The sequence below is a fragment of the Canis lupus genome, chromosome 10, assembly GCF_003254725.2.
Source record: "Canis lupus dingo isolate Sandy chromosome 10, ASM325472v2, whole genome shotgun sequence".
NCBI classification, from domain to species: domain Eukaryota; kingdom Metazoa; phylum Chordata; class Mammalia; order Carnivora; family Canidae; genus Canis; species Canis lupus.
The window spans coordinates 12,669,841-12,692,637 of record NC_064252.1 but is presented as its reverse complement, the minus strand read 5'-3'; the positions used below and the strand labels follow the sequence as shown (position 1 = coordinate 12,692,637).

Sequence of the window (22,797 nt, the reverse complement as noted above, 5' to 3'; positions counted from 1 at the left end):
TTTGTTTAATATCATAAGCCTTACAAGGTAGCTTTTAATATTTCTAATAAATAAAATATAATTATTTTAAATTATAACTTTATCCTCCTTCTTTTTTGAACTTCTGCAGTTTAATTAAGAGTGAAATTCATTATATATATATAAATATATATATATATTTATATATATATATATATATATATATATCCAATGGAGTCATTATCCAGTTTCTAACATTAGGCCTTATCCTAAACTTCACTTAGGGGTGAGGAAAGATACCCTAATGGGTCATGTTTTGGGGCTGGAAGGGTCCTCCACCCAAAATCATAAAACACTCAGGATATCTAAAATGAACTAGCTGTTTCCCCCTATAAAACCAGTTCCCCTTCTAATGACTATTTCTTTTTTTTTTTTTTTTCTAATGACTATTTCTAAGAATAAGTCCAGCTTTTTTCCAGGCACTCAACATCGAATGTTGACAGTTATCTTTGGCCCTTCTCTCAACTCCAGCCTCAGTATCTAATCAGTCACCAGATTGGCTTTCCCTTCAAAGCTTCTCCCATAATCATCACTTCCTGTCCAACCACCCAAGTTCAGGCCCTAATGACCTCATCCATGTATTTTAGAAGTCATCGGCTAATTGCACAAACACACCCCACTGCCCCGAGCCCCACCTCCAACACAGCCTACCCCATCCACTTCTTGTGCGTGATGTCCCTAAAATCCTCCTTCATCACATGGAATCCCTGCACAGCACTTCTCACTGGCACCCCGTTGTCTAAAGCAAAAAAGTCTTAATTAACCCTGGGTCTATGGATAAACGACAGGGGTCAGTGAACAACTTGAAATTACTTTAACAAATTAGAGTACATAGAGTCATCTGAGCTTTTTTGGGGAGTGAAAGTTCATAGTTTTTATCAAATTCTTAAAAAACAAAACAAAACAAAGCACTGCTGTTTTAGAGAATGAAGTCCAAACCTCTTAGCTTTCCATGTAAGATCCTTTATCGGCCCCGGTGTGCCTGTCCAGTCTTGTTTCCCATTATTTCTCTAAGATGGCCTTCTCTTCAGGCCACGCTAGTCTGGTCACTATTACACATCATCTATCCTGTTCTGCAGCAATTCTTTCTTTATACCATTGTCGTACGGGAAATATTCCCTCTCATTCACGATAACCAAAATGCCCACCATTCATAGGGTGCAATTCAAATCCTGTCTCCTTAGTGAGACCAACTCTTTATAGACTCTTCACCTAAAAGGGCCCCCCATCCACCTCTGAATTCCTCTAAATTCCCATCCAATAGGAAGCAAGTGCCAAAGATGAGAAATAAATACTGTTTGAGGGCTACGCAGGGAATTGTTCATTCAAACCATGAGGACTGAAGAAAGCCTCTAAGAGTTGAAATAATGTTGAGCAGTATCTTAAGAAATGACCAACTTTTGTGGTTTTAGAGGATGGTGAGGAGGACATTTCTGAGGAATATCATTAACACAGAAAGGGAAGTCAGAAAATAAAAGCCATTTTTTGCAGTGATTCATGTAAATGACAAAAATGGCACAAAGGATAAAAGGAGGACAGTGAAAAGACTCAAAGCTCGAAAGTTAGTCATATTCATATTATGCAAGGTCACGAACACCCTGGTGGGAAGCTTAGGCGCTGCCTGTAACCACTGGGACGCCATCTACAGCTTTTGAGTAGAGAGTAATATGATCAGATCCCTATTTTAGAAAGATGAACCTAGCAGCTGTGTGTATCATAAATTAGTCCAGGAAGAGACTCGAGACTTGGCAACCATAACGAGATCATTGCAAACCATGAAGTAAGGAGATGTCGAAAACGTGAGCACAGTTTATAGAAAGGAAAGCATGGAGCCCAGAAGCTTCAGTAGAGGTGGAAAATAGAAGAAACGGTAACAGATTGGCTGTGGGAGGTGAGAGCGGGGAGATGATGTGGGAGATGGCTCCGAGACTTCTAGGCTGGGAAACTTGTGGCTAACTGGTAATGCCATTGAGGGAAAAGAGAATTAATTCTGTTTTAGGTACATTGAATTTAGATGCATTGAACGAAAGCCAGTGCAAAATAGTAACATCAAGAGTTCCAGCTAAGAGATGGAATGCTAATCTAGAGTTTGGGAGAAACTTAGGGAATTTAGATGTAAATTTGAGGGCAATTTGCATAAAGACTATTACTGATTGAAACTGCTGAACCAGTTGGGTGTGAGGACATGAGGACAGGACGAGAGAGGCCGAAGAGGGATGGAGATGGAGAGTTAAAGGGCCTGTTAGGTTGATGACTTACCATCCAGGGCAGATGAATGGGTGAACCCTCCTAATGGATAGTGTCTCTCTTCAACTATCCCCTGGGTATAAATGACCCAGAAATGTGTTCCTCGGGCCACATCCTTCTCCCAAACTCTAGTGAGTCCTCAGTTATTCACTGGAGCCTTCAACATTGGTATATCCAAGACCAACCTTCCCTCCACCACCACCCTACCACCACCAAATTGGCCTTTCTTCTAGAATTCTCCCCTTGTCTCATTGGCACCACCTTTCCTTCAGTCCTCCAGATTCACATTTGTGATTTGTCTAAGTTTTTCTCCTCCTTTCTAGTGCTTCCACCTTCCCTAACTTCAGGTCCCAATGATCCTTTGTAGAATATTGACAATGGTCACTATTCTCCTCCCACCTGGCTCTTCCTACTGCACATAACTCAGCGATGGAACGCAGTCTAAGCCCTGTGCTGGGCCAGGCTGGTCCTCTCAGCCTGAGAGCTTTGTTGCTAAGCCTGGCTGCTGTCTGAGACTTAGCCTTACCCTTTTAAAAGAATATCTTTTATCTTGGGGAGGTGGGTGAGGAGATGGGTGAAACAGGTGATGGGGATTGCGGGGTGTGCATGTCGTGCTAGGCACTGGGTGACGTGCGGAGGTGTTGAACCACTATATTGTACCCCCGAGACTGCTATCGTACCAGCATTAAAGTTTTAAAAGACCAAAAAATTAAAAAAAAAAAAAAGACTACATTTTATCTTTTCTACTTTTCCTCCACCTTTTTTACTCCTTGTCTTTGCTTTTCAGCGCAGGGATAGGTAGAACAGGGTGTTTTATTGCTACGTCCATCGGCTGTCGACAGTTGAAAGAAGAAGGAGTCGTCGATGCGCTGAGCATTGTCTGCCAGCTTCGTGTGGACAGGTGAGTGTCCGCCGGACGGTGTAAAAGAGATCTCACTTCAGAACAGCGTTACCACTCCCAACCTGATCCAGGCAGGCCTGACTCTGGAAACATCACAGGCTCCAAACTCTTAGAATCTCTAAGAGATTTGTGTAAAATGCTTAAGTGTATCTACTATCAAACAGCCATTGAAGAAAGCGTTATTTGCAACATTGGCAAGAGGACAAACCAGGGGCGCCCGGGTGGTTCAGTCGGTTAAGCATCTGCCTTCAGCAGGTCATGGTCTCAGGGTCCTGGGATCGAGCCCCGCATTGGGCTCCTGGCTCTGTCTCTCTCTCCACTCTGTGTGTCCTCTCTCTCTCTCTCTCAAATAAACAAATAAAATCTTAAAAAAAAAAAGGGGGGGTACGAAACCAAAAGCTTATGCTTAATCCCTCCCCATCTCTATTACAGGTTGTTTATGGTGGGGCTGTTCCCTCTTTGTCTTCCACCGCTATTCCTTTATATTGACTGCATTTTCACTTGACTTAACTCAATCGTTCACCTTGGGATCTTGATTGTCTACAATGAGGCATGGGCCATACTACCAAGAGTCATCTTATTTTTCTGTCTATTTTCTTTCATAGTGAAATGATGCACATGACACAATCCACCATCTTGACCATCTTTAAGAGTGCAGTGTAGCGGCATTTAGTATATTCACATTGTTGGGCAGTCAGTCTCCAGACTTGTTTTCATATGGCAACACTCTGTTCCCTTTAAACAACTTCCCAATCCCTCCTGCCCCCAGGCCCTGGTATTTCACTTAGCATCGTATCCTCACGATTTATTCATGTTGTGGCATGGGTCAGAAGTTCTTTCCTTTTTAAGGCTGAGTGATATTCCATTTTGTGTGTATATCATATTTTGTTTATCCATTCATGCATCACTGGATCCTTGGTTGCGTCCCCCTTTTGGCTATTGTGAATAAGGCTGCCCTGAACATGGGTGTACAAATAGTGGTTGAGATTCTTTTAGATGCATAGTCAGAAAGGAGATTGCTGGATCATATGGTCATTCTATTTTTAATTTTTTGAGAGGCCACCATGCTGTTGTGTGCAGCAGCTGTACCACATAGAGTCCTACCAGCAGTGCACAATGGTCCCGGGTTCTATACACCTTTGCCAACACTTATTATTTTCTGTTTTTTTCTTAATGGTAGCCATTCTAAGGGCTGCGAGATAGAAGAGGTGCTTTTATATGGAGATGGTTTGATCACCTTTGTGATACTCTGTGTTTATCTGTGTTAAAAACTAAACAAACTCTTAGAGACCTCTCTTCTTCCTCCCCCCCTCCCCCCAACTAAACCCATCTGGGTAAACGAACAGCCAGTGATGGAGAAAGTAAACAGATATTCTTTGAAAACAGGCACAGAAAAGGAAGCTGTATCAGCACCCGGGCAGCCAGCCTCTGCTCTCCAACTCAGTGTGCTATCGTGGAAAAGAGTTCTTCTAAAAGGCTGAAATATTGGGCTCTCTTCTTTCATTCATGCAGCAAATATTTATTAATCACCTCCGATGCCCAAGGCATCATCCTTGATACTATAAGTATAGCACTAAACAAGACAAGTGAGGCTTGGCTTCTCCTGGAGTTTACACGTTCATGCAGAGAGAGACAGGTGATAAAAAAGGAAAGAAAGAAACAGGATAATTTCAGACAGAGATAAATGCTGTGAAGTAAGAAAACAAGAGGGCCGTGGGACCTGGGCCTCTTGGACTTCAGCCCTGTGTCCTAGAGTTTCCTAAAAGTGTAGATAGTTACCTTTTAAGATTCATTCGACAAATATTTGTTGAACACCTACTATGTGTTAGGTCCTGGGATTTCAATAAAAGTGACAAAGGACTGTTCTCAAAATTCAAGATATATATATATATGGATATATACACATATATGCATGCATATCACTTAGAACAGGACCTGTCACGTAGTAAGCCTTCAACAAATGTGCAGTGTGTTATTATTATCTCCATTGTTATTAAAATTATCAGTAAAGTTTCTCCTATCTTGGGGTGCCTGGGTGGCTCAGTGGTTGAGCATCTACCTTCAGCTCTGGGTGTGGTCCCAGGGTCCCGGGATCGAGTCCCACATCGGGCTCCCTGCAGGGAGCCTGCTTCTCCCTCTGCCTGTGTCTCTGCCTCTCTCTCTCTCTGTCTCTCATGAATGAATAAATAAAATCTTTATTTAAAAAAAAAAAAGTTTCTCCTATCTCTGAAAATCAAACATTCAAATCCCTCTGTCCAGATGTGGTTTTCCTTTCCCCAGCCCTCTTGGTTTTTTTTTTTTGTTGTTGTTGTTGTTGTTTTGTTTTGTTTTGTTTTTTTATCTCTTCTTAAATAATAGCTTCTAAGTCTTCACAAGTGTATCTGCCCTCCCCTTTTCCCTCAATTTTGGCTGGCTTCGTCGCAGCTGTTTAATGTAGCAGTTCCACCTCTGGCCTCTGGGAACAGGCTGCCAGGGTTAGCATCGTGGCTGCTCCCAGTTCCTGGTTACGGGGCCTCGAGTCATAAGACTTCCCCAGGGCTGGCTTTTCTCATCTGGAAGACGGAAGTCACGGTGGTACCTACCTGCTACTGTTGTAAGGAGTGAGAGGTGACCTGTCCAGTTCCTGGCACGTCATCAACATGCATCAGTTCAGCCACTGCTATTATCCACGTACATACAGCAGGAGACCTGAGCACGTGTCTGCCCACTAGGCCCAGTACTGTGTCCCTCTCAGGGCTGCGTGGTATCAAGATGAAACTCTGTGACGACCTTAGTAAAACACTCAGCCCGAGTTTCTCATGTTCTTGCTACCCCTCCCACTCCTCCCTTTCCTTACCCACATGTAACTGCTTCCAAAAATATTTCCTTTCTGTACATGAAATCAGCTCCAGGGATTTCTTCTCCTTGTCTTATGATGGCTGTCTCAGGGTTCTTCCATCCAGGGCTGCGGGTCCCGCTGGAAGAGGGTCCCGTGTGTCACTCCGGGCCTTGGGGCCTACCTTCACCCAGCGTCAGAGGCTAAAGGGAGGTCGTCGAGTCCTCCTGGAGCTGTTCCCACGGTGACCTTGACCTCTCCTGCTTTGTGTTTCCGTAAACAAGCCTCCCACAAGGGACCCCCAGATCCCTCAGGGGCTCCAGTTCATACCCCTGCACCCGGCTCCCTATCGGGCTACGGCCGCAACTCCGTGAACACCAGGCCCCTACAGAGCTCTAGGCTGAGTCCAAACCGAGTTATCAGCACCTTCTCTGATCCTGTTTGGAACAACACATTGGGGGGAAGAAATGGGCTTGGTTGGCTCATTGGTATTCTTCAGTCTTGCCTGTTCCCCCACCCCCCACCTCCCCCACCTGCCATTGTGGCCTGACCTCCACCTTGGCTCCCACTTCCCAGTCACGTCCCCCTGTCAGTTCCACCAAATTGTCCTCTAGCTCTGCGTGGAATCACAAATACATTTTTGAACCATATCACAATGCCTCCTCTATCGGCTCCTTCCTTCCTAAAGCAAACGGTCAGAAATTTTAGCCTTGGCCTTCCATCACCACCAAGGTCTCCCCACAAAGCTTGTCTTTTTATTCCTGATAGGATCTCCAAAACATAGCCCAACTTCTCTGCTAATCCGAGGGCTCCCAACCCCCTGGCTTTGAATTCCTGCCAATATGTGTCTGGAAATCATTTCCACGGAGTCATTAATCAGCATCTCTTCTACATACATTCTTTCTGAGCAGCTGCTTCTGTTGTTTATGGAGTGGATGCTCTCTCCCAAACCTTCCTTGAAACGGTTTTCCCTTCCCCACCTGCCTTCACAGGGGCAACACAGCTTTTCTCTTTCTTGCGTCTCCCTTCTGCTGCGCACTCCTCTGGTTATATTGAAAAGCGAGACTGAACAGCTTCCCCCTTTCCTTCACCTCATCCCAACTTCTTCTCCCCAGACTTCTTGCTCTTGCTGCAGTCTCTGATCTTGTCCCCTGCCATGCTGGATCATCGCAATCCCGGTGTGTAAGAAAATCTGAACACCCGCCTTTCTGCTCTTGCAGCTCCCCAGCCTCCATCAGTTCCTCACGCCTTGTCCCCGACCCTCAGCCCTGCAGCCTCCCTTGCCTTCAGTCCTCGATCTGTCTGTGGACATTCTAGAACACAGTGTTGACACTTGGAAATGTATTTAATCACCATTGCCTCTCTGCGATGGTGTTCAAAGTGCATGTCTCATAAGTCTCATTTAACTCCCAAAATGAACCCAAAAGTTGGAAAAGAGGTGTTCCTTGGCTCTGGCTTTTTGTTTGTTTTCTAATAAAGAAACAAAGAATTCAGGATTGTCAAGGAACTTATCCAAGGTCATGTAGCTAAGAAACTAGCAAAATAGACCTCTTTGGGAATCCAGGACTTCCAACCTCTAACTCAAAAGGTGTGATCATGAGGCCCCTGGGTGGCTCAGCGGGTTAAGTGTCTACCTTCGGCTCAGGTCCTGATCCCAGGGTCCTGGGATCGAGTCCTGCATCAGGACACAGTGCTGAGCAGGGAGCCTGCTTCTCCCTTTCCTCTGTCCCTCCCCTCTGCTCATGCTCTCTCTCTCTCTCTCTCTCTCTCAAATAAATAAATTATTTCTTAAAAAGGTGTGATCCTGATAGATGAAAGTAAACAGTCTTTTGGAATATGTTTATTGCAAAACTGCTTGACAAAACCATATCTTTTTGGGCATGCTTTGCCAATTATAAAAAAATGCAATGACACCATAAATTTTAAAACAACGGCTCCTAGGAATGAGAGCTGTTTCATGAAGAGATAGAGTGATACCATCAGCAGTTGCCTTAAGGATATAGTTTGAGGAACATGGAAAAGATTGGCTCATCCCAAAATATCTGTCCATGGAGGGAGCCTAAAATATCCCTGTGTGGTAGATGTCTGAAACGCCACTGCTGAAGAGCCAAGCTTTGGTTCAAAGAGTCATTCTTTTCTGAAGTCCTTTGAACGTGCAGATAAGAGGTGAGGGTGACACCTTCTGCTTCCTCAACTCTTAACCCTTTAGTTTAAACAAGGCGGTCTGTACTTTCCAGCTGGAGGAGGGAAGCAAGAGAGAATGTGGTTCCATGCGTGAGGAATACACCCCGAACGTAGGTTTTGATGGAAGGGACTTAAAGAGAGGGTGCTGGAAATGGCGCCCACCTGAGGCCCTGTGGTGAAGACTGGTGGGGAGCCGTGGCCAGGGCGCAGGTGAGGGCAGGGAGACCAAGCACAAGAGCCAGCAAGGGATCCCCTGGGCAAGATCAGCTACCACGGCCCAGTGCAATTTGAAACTGGGGGCCCTACATGAAGAAAAATTATCAAATACTTCAAGAAGGTGACAGCAGAGCGTCAAGCCAGGTGCTGGGTCTTCCCAGCACAGAGTGGGGGGCTGGTGTGACCCAGCATGTCACAGGCCCATGAAGCCGACCCTGAGCTGGGATGTTTCTAGGATGAGTGTTTGGATATGGGCCTGACCCCTGTGTCCTGTGTCCTGTGGAGCAGTCACCAAGGTCTCTGCCTAGCGCGGTGCTCCTAGATCACGTACACATTCCTTCATTCATTCACTCATTCATTCAACAAACATTTACCAAACACTTACTACTGGGCATCAGGCCCCGAGGCATAGAAGGCATAGAAGGATGGATTCCTCAACAGACTTTTCCAGACTGTGCTTCTCAAGGCACAACATAATTATGAAGTAAACTATGAACGCCTGCCCAACGCCGGACCCTCTTGGACTGTATTCAGGCAAAAATAAATACATAACATAAAGTAGGCTCCCAACTAAGTTTGAGCTATATGCTATATCTCTTAGAAGCCCTCTCCACCTGGATATTCACAGCAAGGATGAGAACCTTAAGGAACCTGGGTAGTCCCCCCAGCCCAGAAACCCATTGAACTTCCTGTAAGCTCTCCATCATATTTATTCGACCATACAAACTTTCCCCAAAGTCTATCTAAACGGGAGGAAAAGAGATTGTAAATAATACATATAAACTGTTGTATCAAGAGGTGTGATGGTGAAGAGCAGACTGGGGATGGCGTCGGGATTTGAGCGTGTAGCTGGGGACCACTAAAACATTGCCACCCGGCTGAGTGTAGTAATTATGGGGTGCGGAAGACAGAGCCCACAACCAAGGAGCTGGTATTTCATATGCTGCCGAGTACCAGCCCCACGGATTTCCCCCATCCTTTCATGCTCTCTTTAACAATGGCCTCTGCCCATGAGTGATCCAAGGCTGCACACTTCGCATCTTTTTTTAAATAGTTTGCCCTCCACCACTTCTCTCTGCCTCCTCTGAGGAGTCCGAGGCAGGGCTAACAGCAAAGAAGAAAGGCCAGTGGTTTAGATACTTGAAGTGGGCCTGTCCCATGAGTCAAGAGTTGGAGCATTGAGCAGGATCAAAAACTTGACTCCAAGTAATAATATTAATAAATTACAGCGCCTGATTATTGTTACTCAGCATGACAAAGGCAGGCAATTTGTACTCAGATCACCAATCTGCATTTTAGCAATAAATTCCAATGGTCTGGTTTAGAGATGAGTGTTATGCTGAATGGATGTTTCCATTGTAACAACAATGACAAAGCCATTTGGTGGATTCCTCGTTCTCTGGCAAGATGTTATTTTTATTGGCTTTAGGGCAACTTCTATTAATAGAGGCTACAGTTCTCACTGCAGATTCATGAGTCTGTGATTCTCTTTTTAATAATACTTTTGAGCATATTTTGAACTAAATTAGGATTTCTTTTTTTTTTTCCAAGGAGGAGTTCAAATTCAGTGCAAGGCACCCACAAGTGTTTTATTTAGAAGTGCATTAGTGATTCCTTCACTCCCATAGCTCTCATTTTTAATTAGAAGATGAAATAGGTAGCAGGCAGTTGGGACCAAGCAACTGGCTGGTAGGACTAGGAAGCAGGCAGCCACTAGAGTATGAGGTGCTGGAGGTCACTGGACCAGTGGTCAGAAGGCTTGGAGCCAATCCTGGCTGTGCCTTAATGCCATGTGTGACCCCTTGTCCATTCTAGGCCTTTCCGCCTACATGTATAAAAGGATATAGGACATGTCAGTGGTCCCCCACCCTCTTCTGATTTGAAGATCCTCTTTTTTAAGAATAAAATATTTCATGGACTTCAACTTGATAACTGGATTTTGAAACCCTTAATGCTTATAAATTAATTTTCGTTCTGGACTCCAAACAGCACCTACATGCATTGGAAAATTAGTGATGCATATGCATGTGTGTTGATTTGGTCTACTCATAGTTTTGGGAGCACAAGTGGATTCAAGGACCCGTCCAATAAGATGCCTTCTCCATCTTGGGATTCAGTGATTGGGAAGTAACTACCGGGCTCACTAAACCTCCTCTCAGCTATTGTGTTCTTTGAGTCTTTGAACCTTTATTTCTGTAGAGAACAATGGAATGGCAATAACAGACAAAACACTTGCCAGACACCTACTAGGAAAGGGATGGTTTAAAAGAAATCTGGTCAAATATTATACAAGTCTCTCATGCTTCAGGGGGAATCCAAAAACTAAAAGGAGCAAATGATGTATCCAAAGTCAGAAAACGAATTTTGACTGCCTGTTTGGGTTTTTTTTTTTTTTTTGAACATTCTGATTAAATTTCCAGTTTTGCTCTAATTAGATTGTCTAAATTCTGATTAGAAACACTGTTGTTTTCTGGAGTGGGAGACTGAATTGGGTTACACACAGATTGAAAGGAAGTTCACATTCTAGTCCTGCCTTTGACAATGACCCTGAACTAATTGCTGTATAAACCAGGGAAAATTGTTTATCTCTGATGGGTTTCAGTTTAGATTATTATTAATATCTGAACATGATAGATACGATGAGCTTTCTATTGGCCAGCATGATGAAAAGAGATATTTTGTTCAATCATGTTTTCCTGCTAATGGAAGGTTACTATGCATACATAGGTAAACAATTTTCAAGAATTATGGAGAAAAAAAACCAGGGCTCATAACATTGGCACTAAACTGAACCCAGTATAATCATGTTTTATCACTTAGACCTTCCATACCTGGCTTAAACTATGTATCTTTTTAATATATATAATTGATTTATTCCTTTGAACGAGAGACCATGCACAGTGGGGAGGAGCAAAGGGAGAGGGACAGAGAGTCTTTTTTTGGGGCGGGAGGGACAGAGAGTCTTAAGAGACTCTGCACTGAGCACGGAGCCTGACATGGGGCTCGATCTCATGACCCTGAAATCACGCCCTGAGCCAAAACCAAAAATCAGACTCTTAACCCACTGAGTCCCCCATGGACCCCTTAAATCTTCTAATCTTCAATACCACCGCATTGTTCTGACTATACCATCTAATCGATAACTCTAGTTGCTGTTAAAGCTAAACCAACTAGCTTTTACCATACTTAGCTCCTACTACAAAAGATTCATTTAGGCTTCTGTGTGCCTGGGTTTTGCAGTATGAGATAGTGACAGAACGTCATTTATACACTGAATATGAGAGAGACACCTGTCCCTTTGAAAAATAATAGTAATCCGTCATAATAAAAATGGTTCAGAAGACTCAAAAATTGCCTCCCATGCACGAAGAGGATGACTAAAGAACAACATGTGGCCGTCAGAAGACATCTAGGCAGGGATGAAAGGAATGTGTTCCCTTGCAGGTTGACTTCAGACAACTTCTTCCCATGATATTTCTTTTAATCTCATTTGGCACCTTTGGACACTGGAAGAACTCGAAAACAGAATTTGGGAAGTGAAGCACATAAAATACTATGTGGTCCCAAGGCCTTTTTCTTTCCTTTTTTCTTTTTTTTTTTTCTTCCCCAGAAACAGGAAACAATCTGTCTAATCCTCCTTTAAGAGAGTCAGTGGTGAAATCTGCTGTTGTCTTTGTACATCCTTACCTTGGAGGCCTAAACTGGAATGACATCCAAAGACCTTGCTTGTGGCTTCCCAGACAGGATAGAAAAGTGCTTCCAGTGTGCGTCATATCATTGTTTAAATGTTTTGATTAATCACTCTAGTGTGGTGATTTCTCTCTCTCTCTCTCTCTCTTTTTTAACTATAACAATCCAAGAAGAGGTATATATAAGCCATCAGTTTTCCAGGCTAATAGGCATCCCCAAAGTATGCTCTGTTCCCAAAACTTGTTTAAAATAATTCCAAAGCTAAAATTTCCACCTGTTCGTATAATTTTTATTAACCGTACCCTTACATTTATCCATGTCTCTCTGCACTCCAACTCACTGCAAAACTCCCCTTAATTAGTGAATTTCAAAGATCTCATTTGAAGATCAGAAATGGAACATTTTGGTTTACTTCTTTTAAGGAAACTTAAAAATGAAGCCCCAGAAATCGATAATGGACTTATTTACTTGACATCACAGTTCCTGAGACCATAATAAGAGGTCCTCTTATAAAAACAGATTATGCCAAATAAATCTCCCGAGTGGTTGCCAGGACAACCTTTTCCTTCTTCTCAGCTTGGAGTTAATTGAGTGTTAACCTAGGTATTTAGAAGAAAATTGATTAATTTTCGGGTGGGGTGGAAATGGAATTCAAGATATGCTAGAGTATTGAAGTATGATTGGATCCTCATTGCATCCATGCTGGCTTTTATGCCCCACAAATACTTTGGAACACAGCTATTCCAGAGCAAGTGTCTTTGTTCAAAATACCTGGTCAGAATGAATCAGAACATGTATATTTAAATTTTCCCTCCTTGCTATGACATTTGTATAAAGACATGGGGAAAACCTTTGTTCAAGACACCTGAGTTACAGCAGCAAACATTAGCCTGGCTTGACTCACGCCCAAGCTGTCGAAGCTTTACCCCCGAGGCACATTAACGTCCACACCTTTTGTTCTAAATTTACTGTACCAAACTTTACCGAAAGAATTCCAGATTCAAAAATAATAAAAAGCCAAGGAGCGTAAGTTCCATTGTGAGCCCAGAAGTGAGTCACCGCTGTAGAATTTCTTCTGTCTACTGATTAGACCGGATACGGGCTGGGCGGTGCAGCAGGAAAGGCTGTTGCTCTCTGTATGTGTGAGTTAATAGTCACAAAAGGTCACAATTTTAACATGTTAAAAACCAAATCTCTCTCCTGGGCATCTGGAGGGCTTTTTTCAACACACCCTCCCAATAGCCAAGGGGAAAAAACGACATTTCTTTTCCTTCTAACCTGAGTCTAGCCCCAGCTGACACAAGCTACGTGCTTCCCGGCATGGAAACAGAAGACACTGATTTTTGTGTTTGGTCGGGCTAATGGGATATGAGATATCTGACATTTCTAGAAGGGTGGCATATCTGAATCCTCTCTGGCCTGGCCAAATACGGTGGTCATAGTCTGTGGCCACAAAGGGATCAGAGCCATGCAGCCAGCACCACTTCTGTAATGAAAGGAATGGTTTTCCTCCGTGGCCTGGGACCAGGCATAATTAGGGTAAACAGCTTATCACCCCAACCAAAGCACTTCTGTCAGTGAAGGGTGGCTCTATTAATAATTACGCAGGACAACCAGCGTGAACCAGGACTGACTGTCCCAAGCCAACCAGATGTATGATCATCCTGGTGTTGTGTTAACTAAACACTTACCAAAAGAGTATGTAGTATGTATTTAGTGCTCACTCACCAACAGTCACTGTGCTAAACATTTTATGAATTCTCTCATTTCAATATTGCAACCTTGGGGCACTTGGGTGACTCAGTTGGTTAACTGTCAGACGACTCTTGATTTGGGCTCAGGTCATGATCTCAGAGTCCTGAGTCCGGCTGCACCCTGAGCTTGGAGCCTGCTTCTCCTTCTCCCTCTGCCCCTCCCCACTTATGTAAGCACACTCTCCTCTCTCTTCAAAATTTAAAAAAAAAAAAAAAAAAAATTAAAATCTTGCAAAACTTGCAACCTTAGCAGGTAAATACTATTTGCCAGGCCAGTGGTTTTCAAATTTTTTGTGTGTGAGCAATGAGAAACAAAATAATGGGAAGACAGAGTCTTCCACAGAACACCAACTTGGAAAAACCAACCAAAAAATAAATAAAATAGGGTCACCTGGGTGGCTCCGTTGGTTAAGTGTCTGAGTCTTGATTTCAGCTCAGGTCATGAGCTCAGGGTTATGGGATTGAGCCCTGAGGTGGGTTCCAAGCTCTGTGGGGCATCTGCTTGAGATTCTCTCTCTCTCTCTCTCTGGCCCTCTTCCCTCCTCTCAACCCCCTCCTCAGGCTGCGCACACATGCACATACACTCATGGCTCTCTCTCTCTCTCTCTCAAATAATAAATAAATAAATCTTTAAAAATAAATAAAATAAGATAGGCACAACTGCCTTGGTCAAAACTGGGATCAGGAGCTAGTCCTAAAACCCAGCCTCCTCCACCCTGCTGTGGCCCCTGTGGCACCACCCAAGGCAGAACCGTGGACTTTTAAGAATTCTGGGGCAGCCCAGGTGGTTCAGCAGTTTAGTGCCGCCTTCAGCCCAAGGTGTAATCCTGGAGACCCGGGATTGAGTCCCACATCAGGCTCCCTGCATGGAGCCTGCTTCTCCCTCTGCCTGTGTCTCTGCCTCTCTCTCTCTCTCTCTCTCTCTCTCATAAATAAATAAATAAATAAATAAATAAATAAATAAATAAATAAATAAAATATTTAAAAAAAGAAAAAAAAGAATTCTGTGAAGAGCCTTTTGTCTAGACATTGATAGGGTCTGACTCATTTAATCCTCACAATGGCGAGGTTTGTCATTAGTGTCATTTTATAAGTGAGGAAACCCCAGCTGGGAAGAATTAAATGATGTGTCCACACTCACGTAGGGAGTAAGTTCAAAAGCAAGGATTCAAACTTGAATCTGTCAGATACCAAGCCCACTTCTTTCCATGATATCACATGCCTCTCCTGTAACCGACTCGTAGGCCGGTTAATATTTAAAAACATACTTGGATCTTTCGACCTAGGCTTGCCCCACCAGGGCAATATTGTGTCCTCTTCCGGGTGTGTACTTAGTTCTCCAAAGCCTTCAGGGCCCCCGTCCTGGAGCCCCCCGCCCCCAGCAGTCCTGTTCAACCAGATAGTGTAGGCATAACAAGAATGGTAACGGTGGGCAGCTGTATGGTATCCGTATGTGCTCTGCTCTGTACTAAGCATTCTACATGGATGGTCCCATTTCTTTCTCACAACAGTGCTCTGAGGTAGGCACCATTATATTACTATCTCACCATTTTGCAGGTGAGAAAACTGTACTGCATAGATTGTGTAGTCAGATAAAGCAGCTAGTAAGCGTTGGAGAAGGGATTCGTCTTGACAGCAGTGTATGGTGTCTTTTTCTCCCTTAACCCACTTTGGTCCCTACTGGTGATGAACCTGACACCTTGGCATCCCCAACCTTTCAGAGCCACAATCACTCTTACAACTAACTGGGTCCCCTTGCCCTGTACTTTTGCTCCCCCACTCTTTTTTGATAAACTAATCCCTGTTGGGCAGTAGGTATGGAATAAGTATATCTTGTTTCTTTTTGATATGAGAAGTCTGGAACTCTGGGAAACAGCTTTGTACTTAAAGGGTATTCTCCGAGAGAGGCGATGCATTGAGTAATGGTGGCCCATCTATGTTGGACCCCATAGGCCTTCTCCACTGAAGCATCATCTTGATCAGCATGCAAATCTTTTAAAATCAGCCTTAGTTGAATTTAAACTATGATCTACTGGTAGTCAAAGATTATCTTAGTGCCTATTCTTTAAAAAGGAGTTGGATGATGGTTTTTATTTTTTTATTTCTTTAAGATTCTATTTATTTATTTAACAGAGAGAGAGAGAGAGAACACAAGCAGGAGGAATGGCAGGCAGAGGGAGAGAGAGAAGCAGACTCTCCATTGAGCAGAGAGCCCTACATGGGGCTCCATCCTGGGACCCTGGGACCATGACCTGAACTGAAAGCAGACACTTAACCGACTGAGTCCCCCAGGAGCCTCTGATTGATGGTTTCTAAAGTGATAAAAAGAACATCCTGTCTCTTACCTTCAAAGACCAGCTTGTGTTACCAACTTTACATCAGTGATAGGGGTCTGGACTTCAGCAAGTCTGTGGAGTCTGGTCTGACCTGAAGGGTACCTAGGGACCAAGGCAGAGCAATCCTGGAGGATGAATTATTACAAGGGTCTCCTGAGGGTTCCATATAATCTAGTATTATTCATTTATTCTATAACTGAATTTTGCCTACAGGCATTTTATTAGCTTCTTGAGTATATTTTTACTATGTCAAGGCTATAAAAAGACTGTGTAAACTGCATGGAGATCCTAAATTTTAAGTTCTTACGAAGACCAACAGAGTATTCTGTATACCAATATATGGAATTAGACATTTATTAAATGTTTTCAGAGATGATTATGACGACGTCCTGAATTTGAACCAGACTCCGCTGAATGCATCCTGTAATGCCGTTTGCCTTCTTGTAGCCCAGAGTTTATCTGCTTTCATATGACATGAAGATAGCATGGCCCGGGTAATCTACATGACTTATATTTACTTAGGACTAGTAGGTGATTTTCACTATTGCATATATGCGAAGCTGTGACATCATGCCTACCCTTAAAGGATCTACATCCTAGTTGGAAACAGTTTTGGAAGGGGGTAGACAGTATATAACATGATATCAAATTACTTATAATAAAGATTTCACCTTGGCCCTGTATTTTTCTGCTCCATTATAAATGACAGCCAAAAAGAAGTAAGGCATGCTTGTTAAATATCTGGAAGACACTGGGAGTGAGAAATAAAAAGCTCATATACTGAATGATAGAAGTCATGGTAACAGGGGCGCCTGGGTGGCTCAGTCAGTTGAGTGTCTGCCCTCGGCTCAAGTCATGATCCCGGGGTCTTAGGATGGAGCTCAGGCTTTCAGCTCAGCGGGGAGCCTGCTTCTCCCTCTCCCTCTACGTGTCACTCCCCCTGCTTGTGCTCCCTCTCTCTCTCTGTCAAATAAGTAAATCAAATCTTAAGGAAGAAGAAGAAGAAAAAGAACTTTGTGCTGAAACCAAGTTGAAATTCATAAGAATGAATAGAGAGTCCTGCATTTAGTTTCCAAAATTCAATAGGTTAAGTACCGGATGAGAGTGAACTGTCATTGTCACACTCCAAAAATCAATCAATCAATCAATCAATTAATCAATCCTGTAGACATTTTCATCAGTCCAAACCCGCACTCAATATCCTAAAATGCTTGCTGGGCACTGGGCTCCGGGCGGGCACCATGATATCTTATCATCTGACATACCTACAGATGCAAACCCGTTGGCCTAAAACATGCAGCTCAAAGGAGAAAATATTCCCACTGACTAGACCTTGTCGGGAGTAGACACAACACTCCAAGAAGGTCATCTTTGATAAAATAGAAGAGGGAGACTAGATTGGTGAGTGACCGGGAAACCAAGCTTTAGAGAAATATGGAGGACCACAGGATGTTTAGTCTAGAGAAGAAAAGATTATAGGACTTTGATGGTTGTTTTCCAGCGTTTAGAGAGCTATTGTGTGACTAGAAGAGAAGCCTTTAGACGTTTTTTTTTTGGGGGGGGGAGGCAGTTATTTCAGTTCAACCAATGGGGTGAAATTTAGAAAGGAGTAGATTCATTTTGATCTCCTCAGAAGCTTTCCTGCAGCTTTGGGAAAGGCTGCTTCTAATGGTACCTTGCCTCCCCACGGAGCATCGCAACAGAAACTAGCTGGCCATCTGCTATGTAGACTGCTCCCTTCTGGAAAGGCTACATTGTGCCAGCGATTGGCATAAGTGATCTCTGAGGATCCCTCTGATGCCTCTTCTTTCCAAATTAGTTGGAAAATAATGTGATTTCTCATACACCTTCCCTAAGCCTTCAGACCTACAAGAATTTTGCTAGCCTCTACAGCTAATCAGTTTGCTTCCCCATCGTCCCCATCTTTGCTGGCTGAAACAGCCTTGAGGGAGTTAACAGAATGTCAGAGAAGATATACCAGGCAAGAGAGTATGATGGGGTAGCATGGGTATGAAAAGTTGGACTGTGGCTTTGTTCATTCACCACTTGGACACATAAATACCAAAGCTCACCAGAAAAGACCCCTAAGTAAATAAATAAATAAATAAATAAATAAATAAATAAATAAATAAAATGGAAGAGTTTACCTCCAAGTGAAGTAAATGGTGAGGAAGTTCATAGACCAGCCCAGGAGAGGGAGCACATATAAGGCTCCCTGTATCCCTGGCAGTTCAAGGGGGAAACCTAATGGTTCTCTGAGCTATGCAAGGTCAGGTAAAGGGAAGTACCTCTCTCAGCAACGTTGAGCTACCCTAGTATTTACCGTGGGTGGATCTCTTAAGATTCCCAGTTGGCCTCTTTTGGAGACCAGTTATGGTTTCAGGTGTGCCCAGATGCTACTATACAGCTAAGAAGGAGAATTGCCACATCCTCACTTTGCCATTTGTGTTGTCAATGTATGACCAAGGAACTCATTAGCCGGAAAGTTGCCTTCAATACAACAAAGAATGTATAGTTTTGGGAGGAAAGACTAACGAATTCTTTGGCCGTTAAGTTGCCATCTCCAAAATTTACCTTTTATTTCTTGCCAAATACACCATTTTGGCATCACGTCAATCTTAGTCTGATTTAGGAGGATGAAATTTTACTAATGTAACATCTCTGCTTAGTTTAGAAGGATGAAGGCTTAATAGCTTCATATCTTGTTAGCTTATGTTTATAGAGGTCGGCAAGTAAGAGCTGCAAGCTCAGTCCTAGTTATTACCATTAACCTGAAATCATGTCGCCTTGAAGCAACCTGTCCTATTTTTAAGTTGCAGCGCTTGCATGGTCTAGAAATAATCATTGGGAATGGTTAACAACAACCGCTAGGGAGACCTGGATAAAACCTAATCTCAAAATGAGGCTTCTGACAGCAAGGCAGTGATTCAGTGTGCAGGAATAAGTGACATTGAGACCACTCTCCGGAGCTCTGCCAAGTAAAGGACCTATTATTATAAAGAGCAAACTGTGACACAGCTACCCTATCCATACACGTATAACAAGAAGCAGTCTTCCACTAATCCAGTAACAAAAGGTACCACTGAGTCACTAGTGATGGTGATGATGACCACAAAGGGGGGAAGGAGCAAGAGCCAATTCCCTTTTCCCCCAATCATTTAAGGGCCCACCCACTACCATGTTTAGACACCCACCATACCACACCCACAGACTCAGGTGGTTTCCCCAGCACATGCTCAGTAGACCAGTCCAGGATAGTGCATTTGTGCAAAGAGCAACACTTCATGGTTGAGTTTTGTTCGGTGAACCTACTTCAATTTTAATCCAAGTACATAAACTTTTTACCATGAGATGAATGATAAGGCACCTGAGAGGTGGTACTAACACTGCAGCTCCCTGCACAATGGGTACTGTCATGATCCCACTTTAACAGAGGAGGAAACTGAACCAGAAAAGTTTTTAAGGAACTTGCCCATGATCCCACAGCCAAGAGTTGGTATGAGAGGGATTTCCACTCAGACAGCATGGGTGGTTCCAAAGTCTAAGTATTTAACCAATAGGCAGTACTGCCTCCCCCGTAATCATATGTAGGTAAAATTCATCAAGTGTCCAGTGATTACTGGGCCTTGTGTTAATCCCCTTTATCTACAGCAGCCCACTAAGCCCACCCATTGGGTCATTTGGACGCAGGTAAGAGGCATAAAACAAAAGAATCACCAGGTCAACTGTTCCGGGTCCCCAGCATAATAGCACTCTAGCCTGGATGTGGTCTCTGTTACTTAAGACTGCAGCACGTTCTCAGTAAGAAGTTACTGTATTATCTCTTCCTTGTAGGGGTGGAATGGTCCAAACTAGTGAGCAGTATGAATTTGTGCATCACGCTCTGTGCCTGTATGAGAGCAGACTTTCAGCAGAGACTGTCCAGTGATTCTCTGAAGATTTACCAGACCCTCGAGTTCTGGGGATGGTTAACCAATTACCCACGTGAGGCTCTTCTGGAAAGAGCTTCCTGCAGTGGAAGGAAAGAGGAGTCCCGAAGCCAAGCCGTGGCATGGACCGTGTGGAAGATGGCCACGTCTTACAGATTGCCAGCCCCCTGTGTATAGGAATGCATTTGTAAGCATCCCCTAAATTATTGTGAAGGTCCTATGCTGATGGAGGTATGATAGATTTCTCACACAGCTAAGGAGGATTTTTGTTTTGTTTTGTCTGTATTGACTATCTGCCACACAGAATGTATGTCATGAAATACCCGGTGACATATGTCATCAAATGACAACTGGAAGAGCTGCTGAAGAAATTATTATTGTGTGTTTAGATGCTTTAATGTTTGCAAAATCTGTCTTGTGAATGGACTGTCAGCTGTTAATCTGTTCCTGTTTTAAGTGCTATTACCTTTCTCAGTTAACCAGAATCTTGCGTTAAGTTCGCAAGGCATTGATGGATTTTTAACCAATAAGTCTTTGTTTTTGGGAAAAAAAAATCAAAATCAGTACTATTTTATATGGAAATGTGTCTTGATAATATTACCTATTCAATGTGTATTTATCAGTACCTCCTGTCAATCAATTACAGAGCACAATGATTGTCACTGGGTGTATATGTATTTACTCTCTATTATTGCGCATAGAGGTGGTTTCGGCTCCAGAACTCCAGCCACTGTATTTCTACATTGTGAGTCATTTACTTCAAAAGAGAAAAAAAAACAAATTTGTAGCAACGATGATGTATCACAAATTTTAAATATCTGTCTCTCTTTTACTGAGAAGGAATTTTTGAAAATTCTATCTACCTAGAATCTCCCCCCCCCCCCAAAAAAAGGCAGATGCCTTTGGGAATGAAGTAACCGGTCCCATTTCCAAAAGTTCTTCAAAAGGACGCTGCCATGGATATTCCTAAATTTCTGAAAGGTTAATCCTCAAGAGACAAAGTTCAAAAAAAAAAAAAAAATGCACTCAGCAAACACTAAATGTTCTGCTCAAATATGAATTTTTAATGCAGCTATGTTGACTTTGTTTCCTACTGCCAATAAACTACTCTTACTACTAAGTATTGAGTAAAGCATCTACTTTTTTTTTTTTCCTATTGGAAAGGAGCTGTTATCTTTTGGGGGAAGCCTGGAGTAGGTAATGAGATGGGTTTAATTTTAGTCTCTGCCTCTCCCCAGTGGAGATAACTATCTAACATGTAATATTGTCATCACTTGAGGGATAATGATCTAGAAGTGCCATCATTATGTGGTTTCCCTCAATAGACTCCCAGCATATCATTATAAAAACGGTACATGTTTATGTCTTTCTACCACTTGTCACAGGCCCTCATAAATCACATGGCTTGTGTTTATTCAGCAGAATCAACATCACCTGAAGAGATGTCATGTTTTAGGAACATTCAATTATCTGAGATTACAATTCCTTTCTTCCCTCTTGAGGTTAAGAAGTAGTCATGAGCCAAAGGTATGCAGGAGAAACCTTACAAGTTTTATTCTAACTCCTGGAGGCCAGAAGTCTTTTTCTACATAAAAAAGGAGAGGTAATCATAATCCCTTCTTTCTAAGGAAACAGACAAAAGGACACTGGTGTAAAACTTCCCCAAACAATTCAATAGGAGGAAGTGCTCGTCACTGACTTTTTCCCCCACCATGAAGGCACATTTCCTTCCTAGTCTTTGCTTCTCTTATCTGGGAGATTTTTTTCCCCCCCCAAGCAAAGCATGAACAGTTGTTAAGTGGAAAATGGAGGCTGAATTTTACATGGCGATTCTTACCTGCTTGATCTTCGGGAATTCAGGTGAGTGGGCTTGTCTCTCTCTGAGGGTGTCTCTCCAACAGCCGCCAGAGGAGTCTCTGTTCTTTGAAAAGTGTCTGAAATAGGGCGGAAAAGGAGCCAGGTCTCCATGGCAGTTTAACCAAAGACGACGAGGAAGGGAAATAAAGGGAGCTGGCTTTGTCCACACGGTTGAGATTTCTCTCTAAAAGAAAACAAATGGCCTCCTCACGTCCCCCAAATGCCTTGGGCAGCTCCTGAAATGGGAGGGAAGCACCTTGAGGAGAAATTTTGATTATTATGTAACACTCTGGGGCATCCTCCATGTTTTTTCCTTATCAGGTTATAGATTTGGGGAGGGGGGGTTCTGTGTGTCTGTTAAAGAAGGAAAGTCTAAGGAGATATAACTAAAGGGGGTGAAGAACCGTGGTGTGTCTTATTTGGAAGTTATTTGGAAGGAAGGTCTGAATGTTTTCATGAGAGAGCTCAGCTAATTAAGTAAAAGTTCAGAAAATGGTTTCTGAGCCTGAATATTTCACTTGTTAATACTGCTGTTTACCAGTTGGATGTTTAATTTGTGTGTATGTCGAGACATTCTGATATTTTATTATTTACTGTGGGGACGTTGTAGATATTGTCACAGTATAGAGAAATACTCCCTCTCTCCAGGACATAAGAAATGGTGTTTGTGATCATCAATACTTTCATTGGTTGCTATTAGCTAAGAAGGTTTAAGGGAAAGGTGGGAAAAATTGCTTTATTTTTGTTTTGTTTTTGGATAAACACATCCAATTTTTAAACATGTATTTAAACTATGCATATCAAAGTAAGTAGCACTTTAGTGGTAACTCAAGAATTGGGAAAAGGGGTA

General features: G+C 43.0%; 2 protein-coding genes across 5 annotated transcripts in view; both read left to right on the top strand.

Annotated features, from left to right (window-relative positions):
• The window catches only part of PTPRR (protein tyrosine phosphatase receptor type R), a 234,030-nt gene extending 212,820 nt beyond the window's left edge, over nt 1-21,210 (top strand). For all 4 annotated transcript variants that reach the window (XM_025476593.3, XM_025476594.3, XM_025476595.3 and 1 more), the window contains 2 exons: nt 3,053-3,166; nt 19,996-21,210. In XM_025476593.3, coding sequence (XP_025332378.1) covers nt 3,053-3,166; nt 19,996-20,089 — 208 coding nt within the window. In that variant the 3' untranslated portion in view covers nt 20,090-21,210. The remainder of the gene's footprint in view (nt 1-3,052; nt 3,167-19,995) is intronic.
• Nucleotides 21,211-21,808: 598 nt separating this feature from the next.
• Nucleotides 21,809-22,797, top strand: part of PTPRB (protein tyrosine phosphatase receptor type B) — a 116,491-nt gene continuing 115,502 nt past the window's right edge. The window contains 1 exon segment of the mRNA XM_025476597.3: nt 21,809-21,950. Within this exon segment, the coding sequence (XP_025332382.3) occupies nt 21,896-21,950 (55 nt within the window). The 5' untranslated portion in view covers nt 21,809-21,895.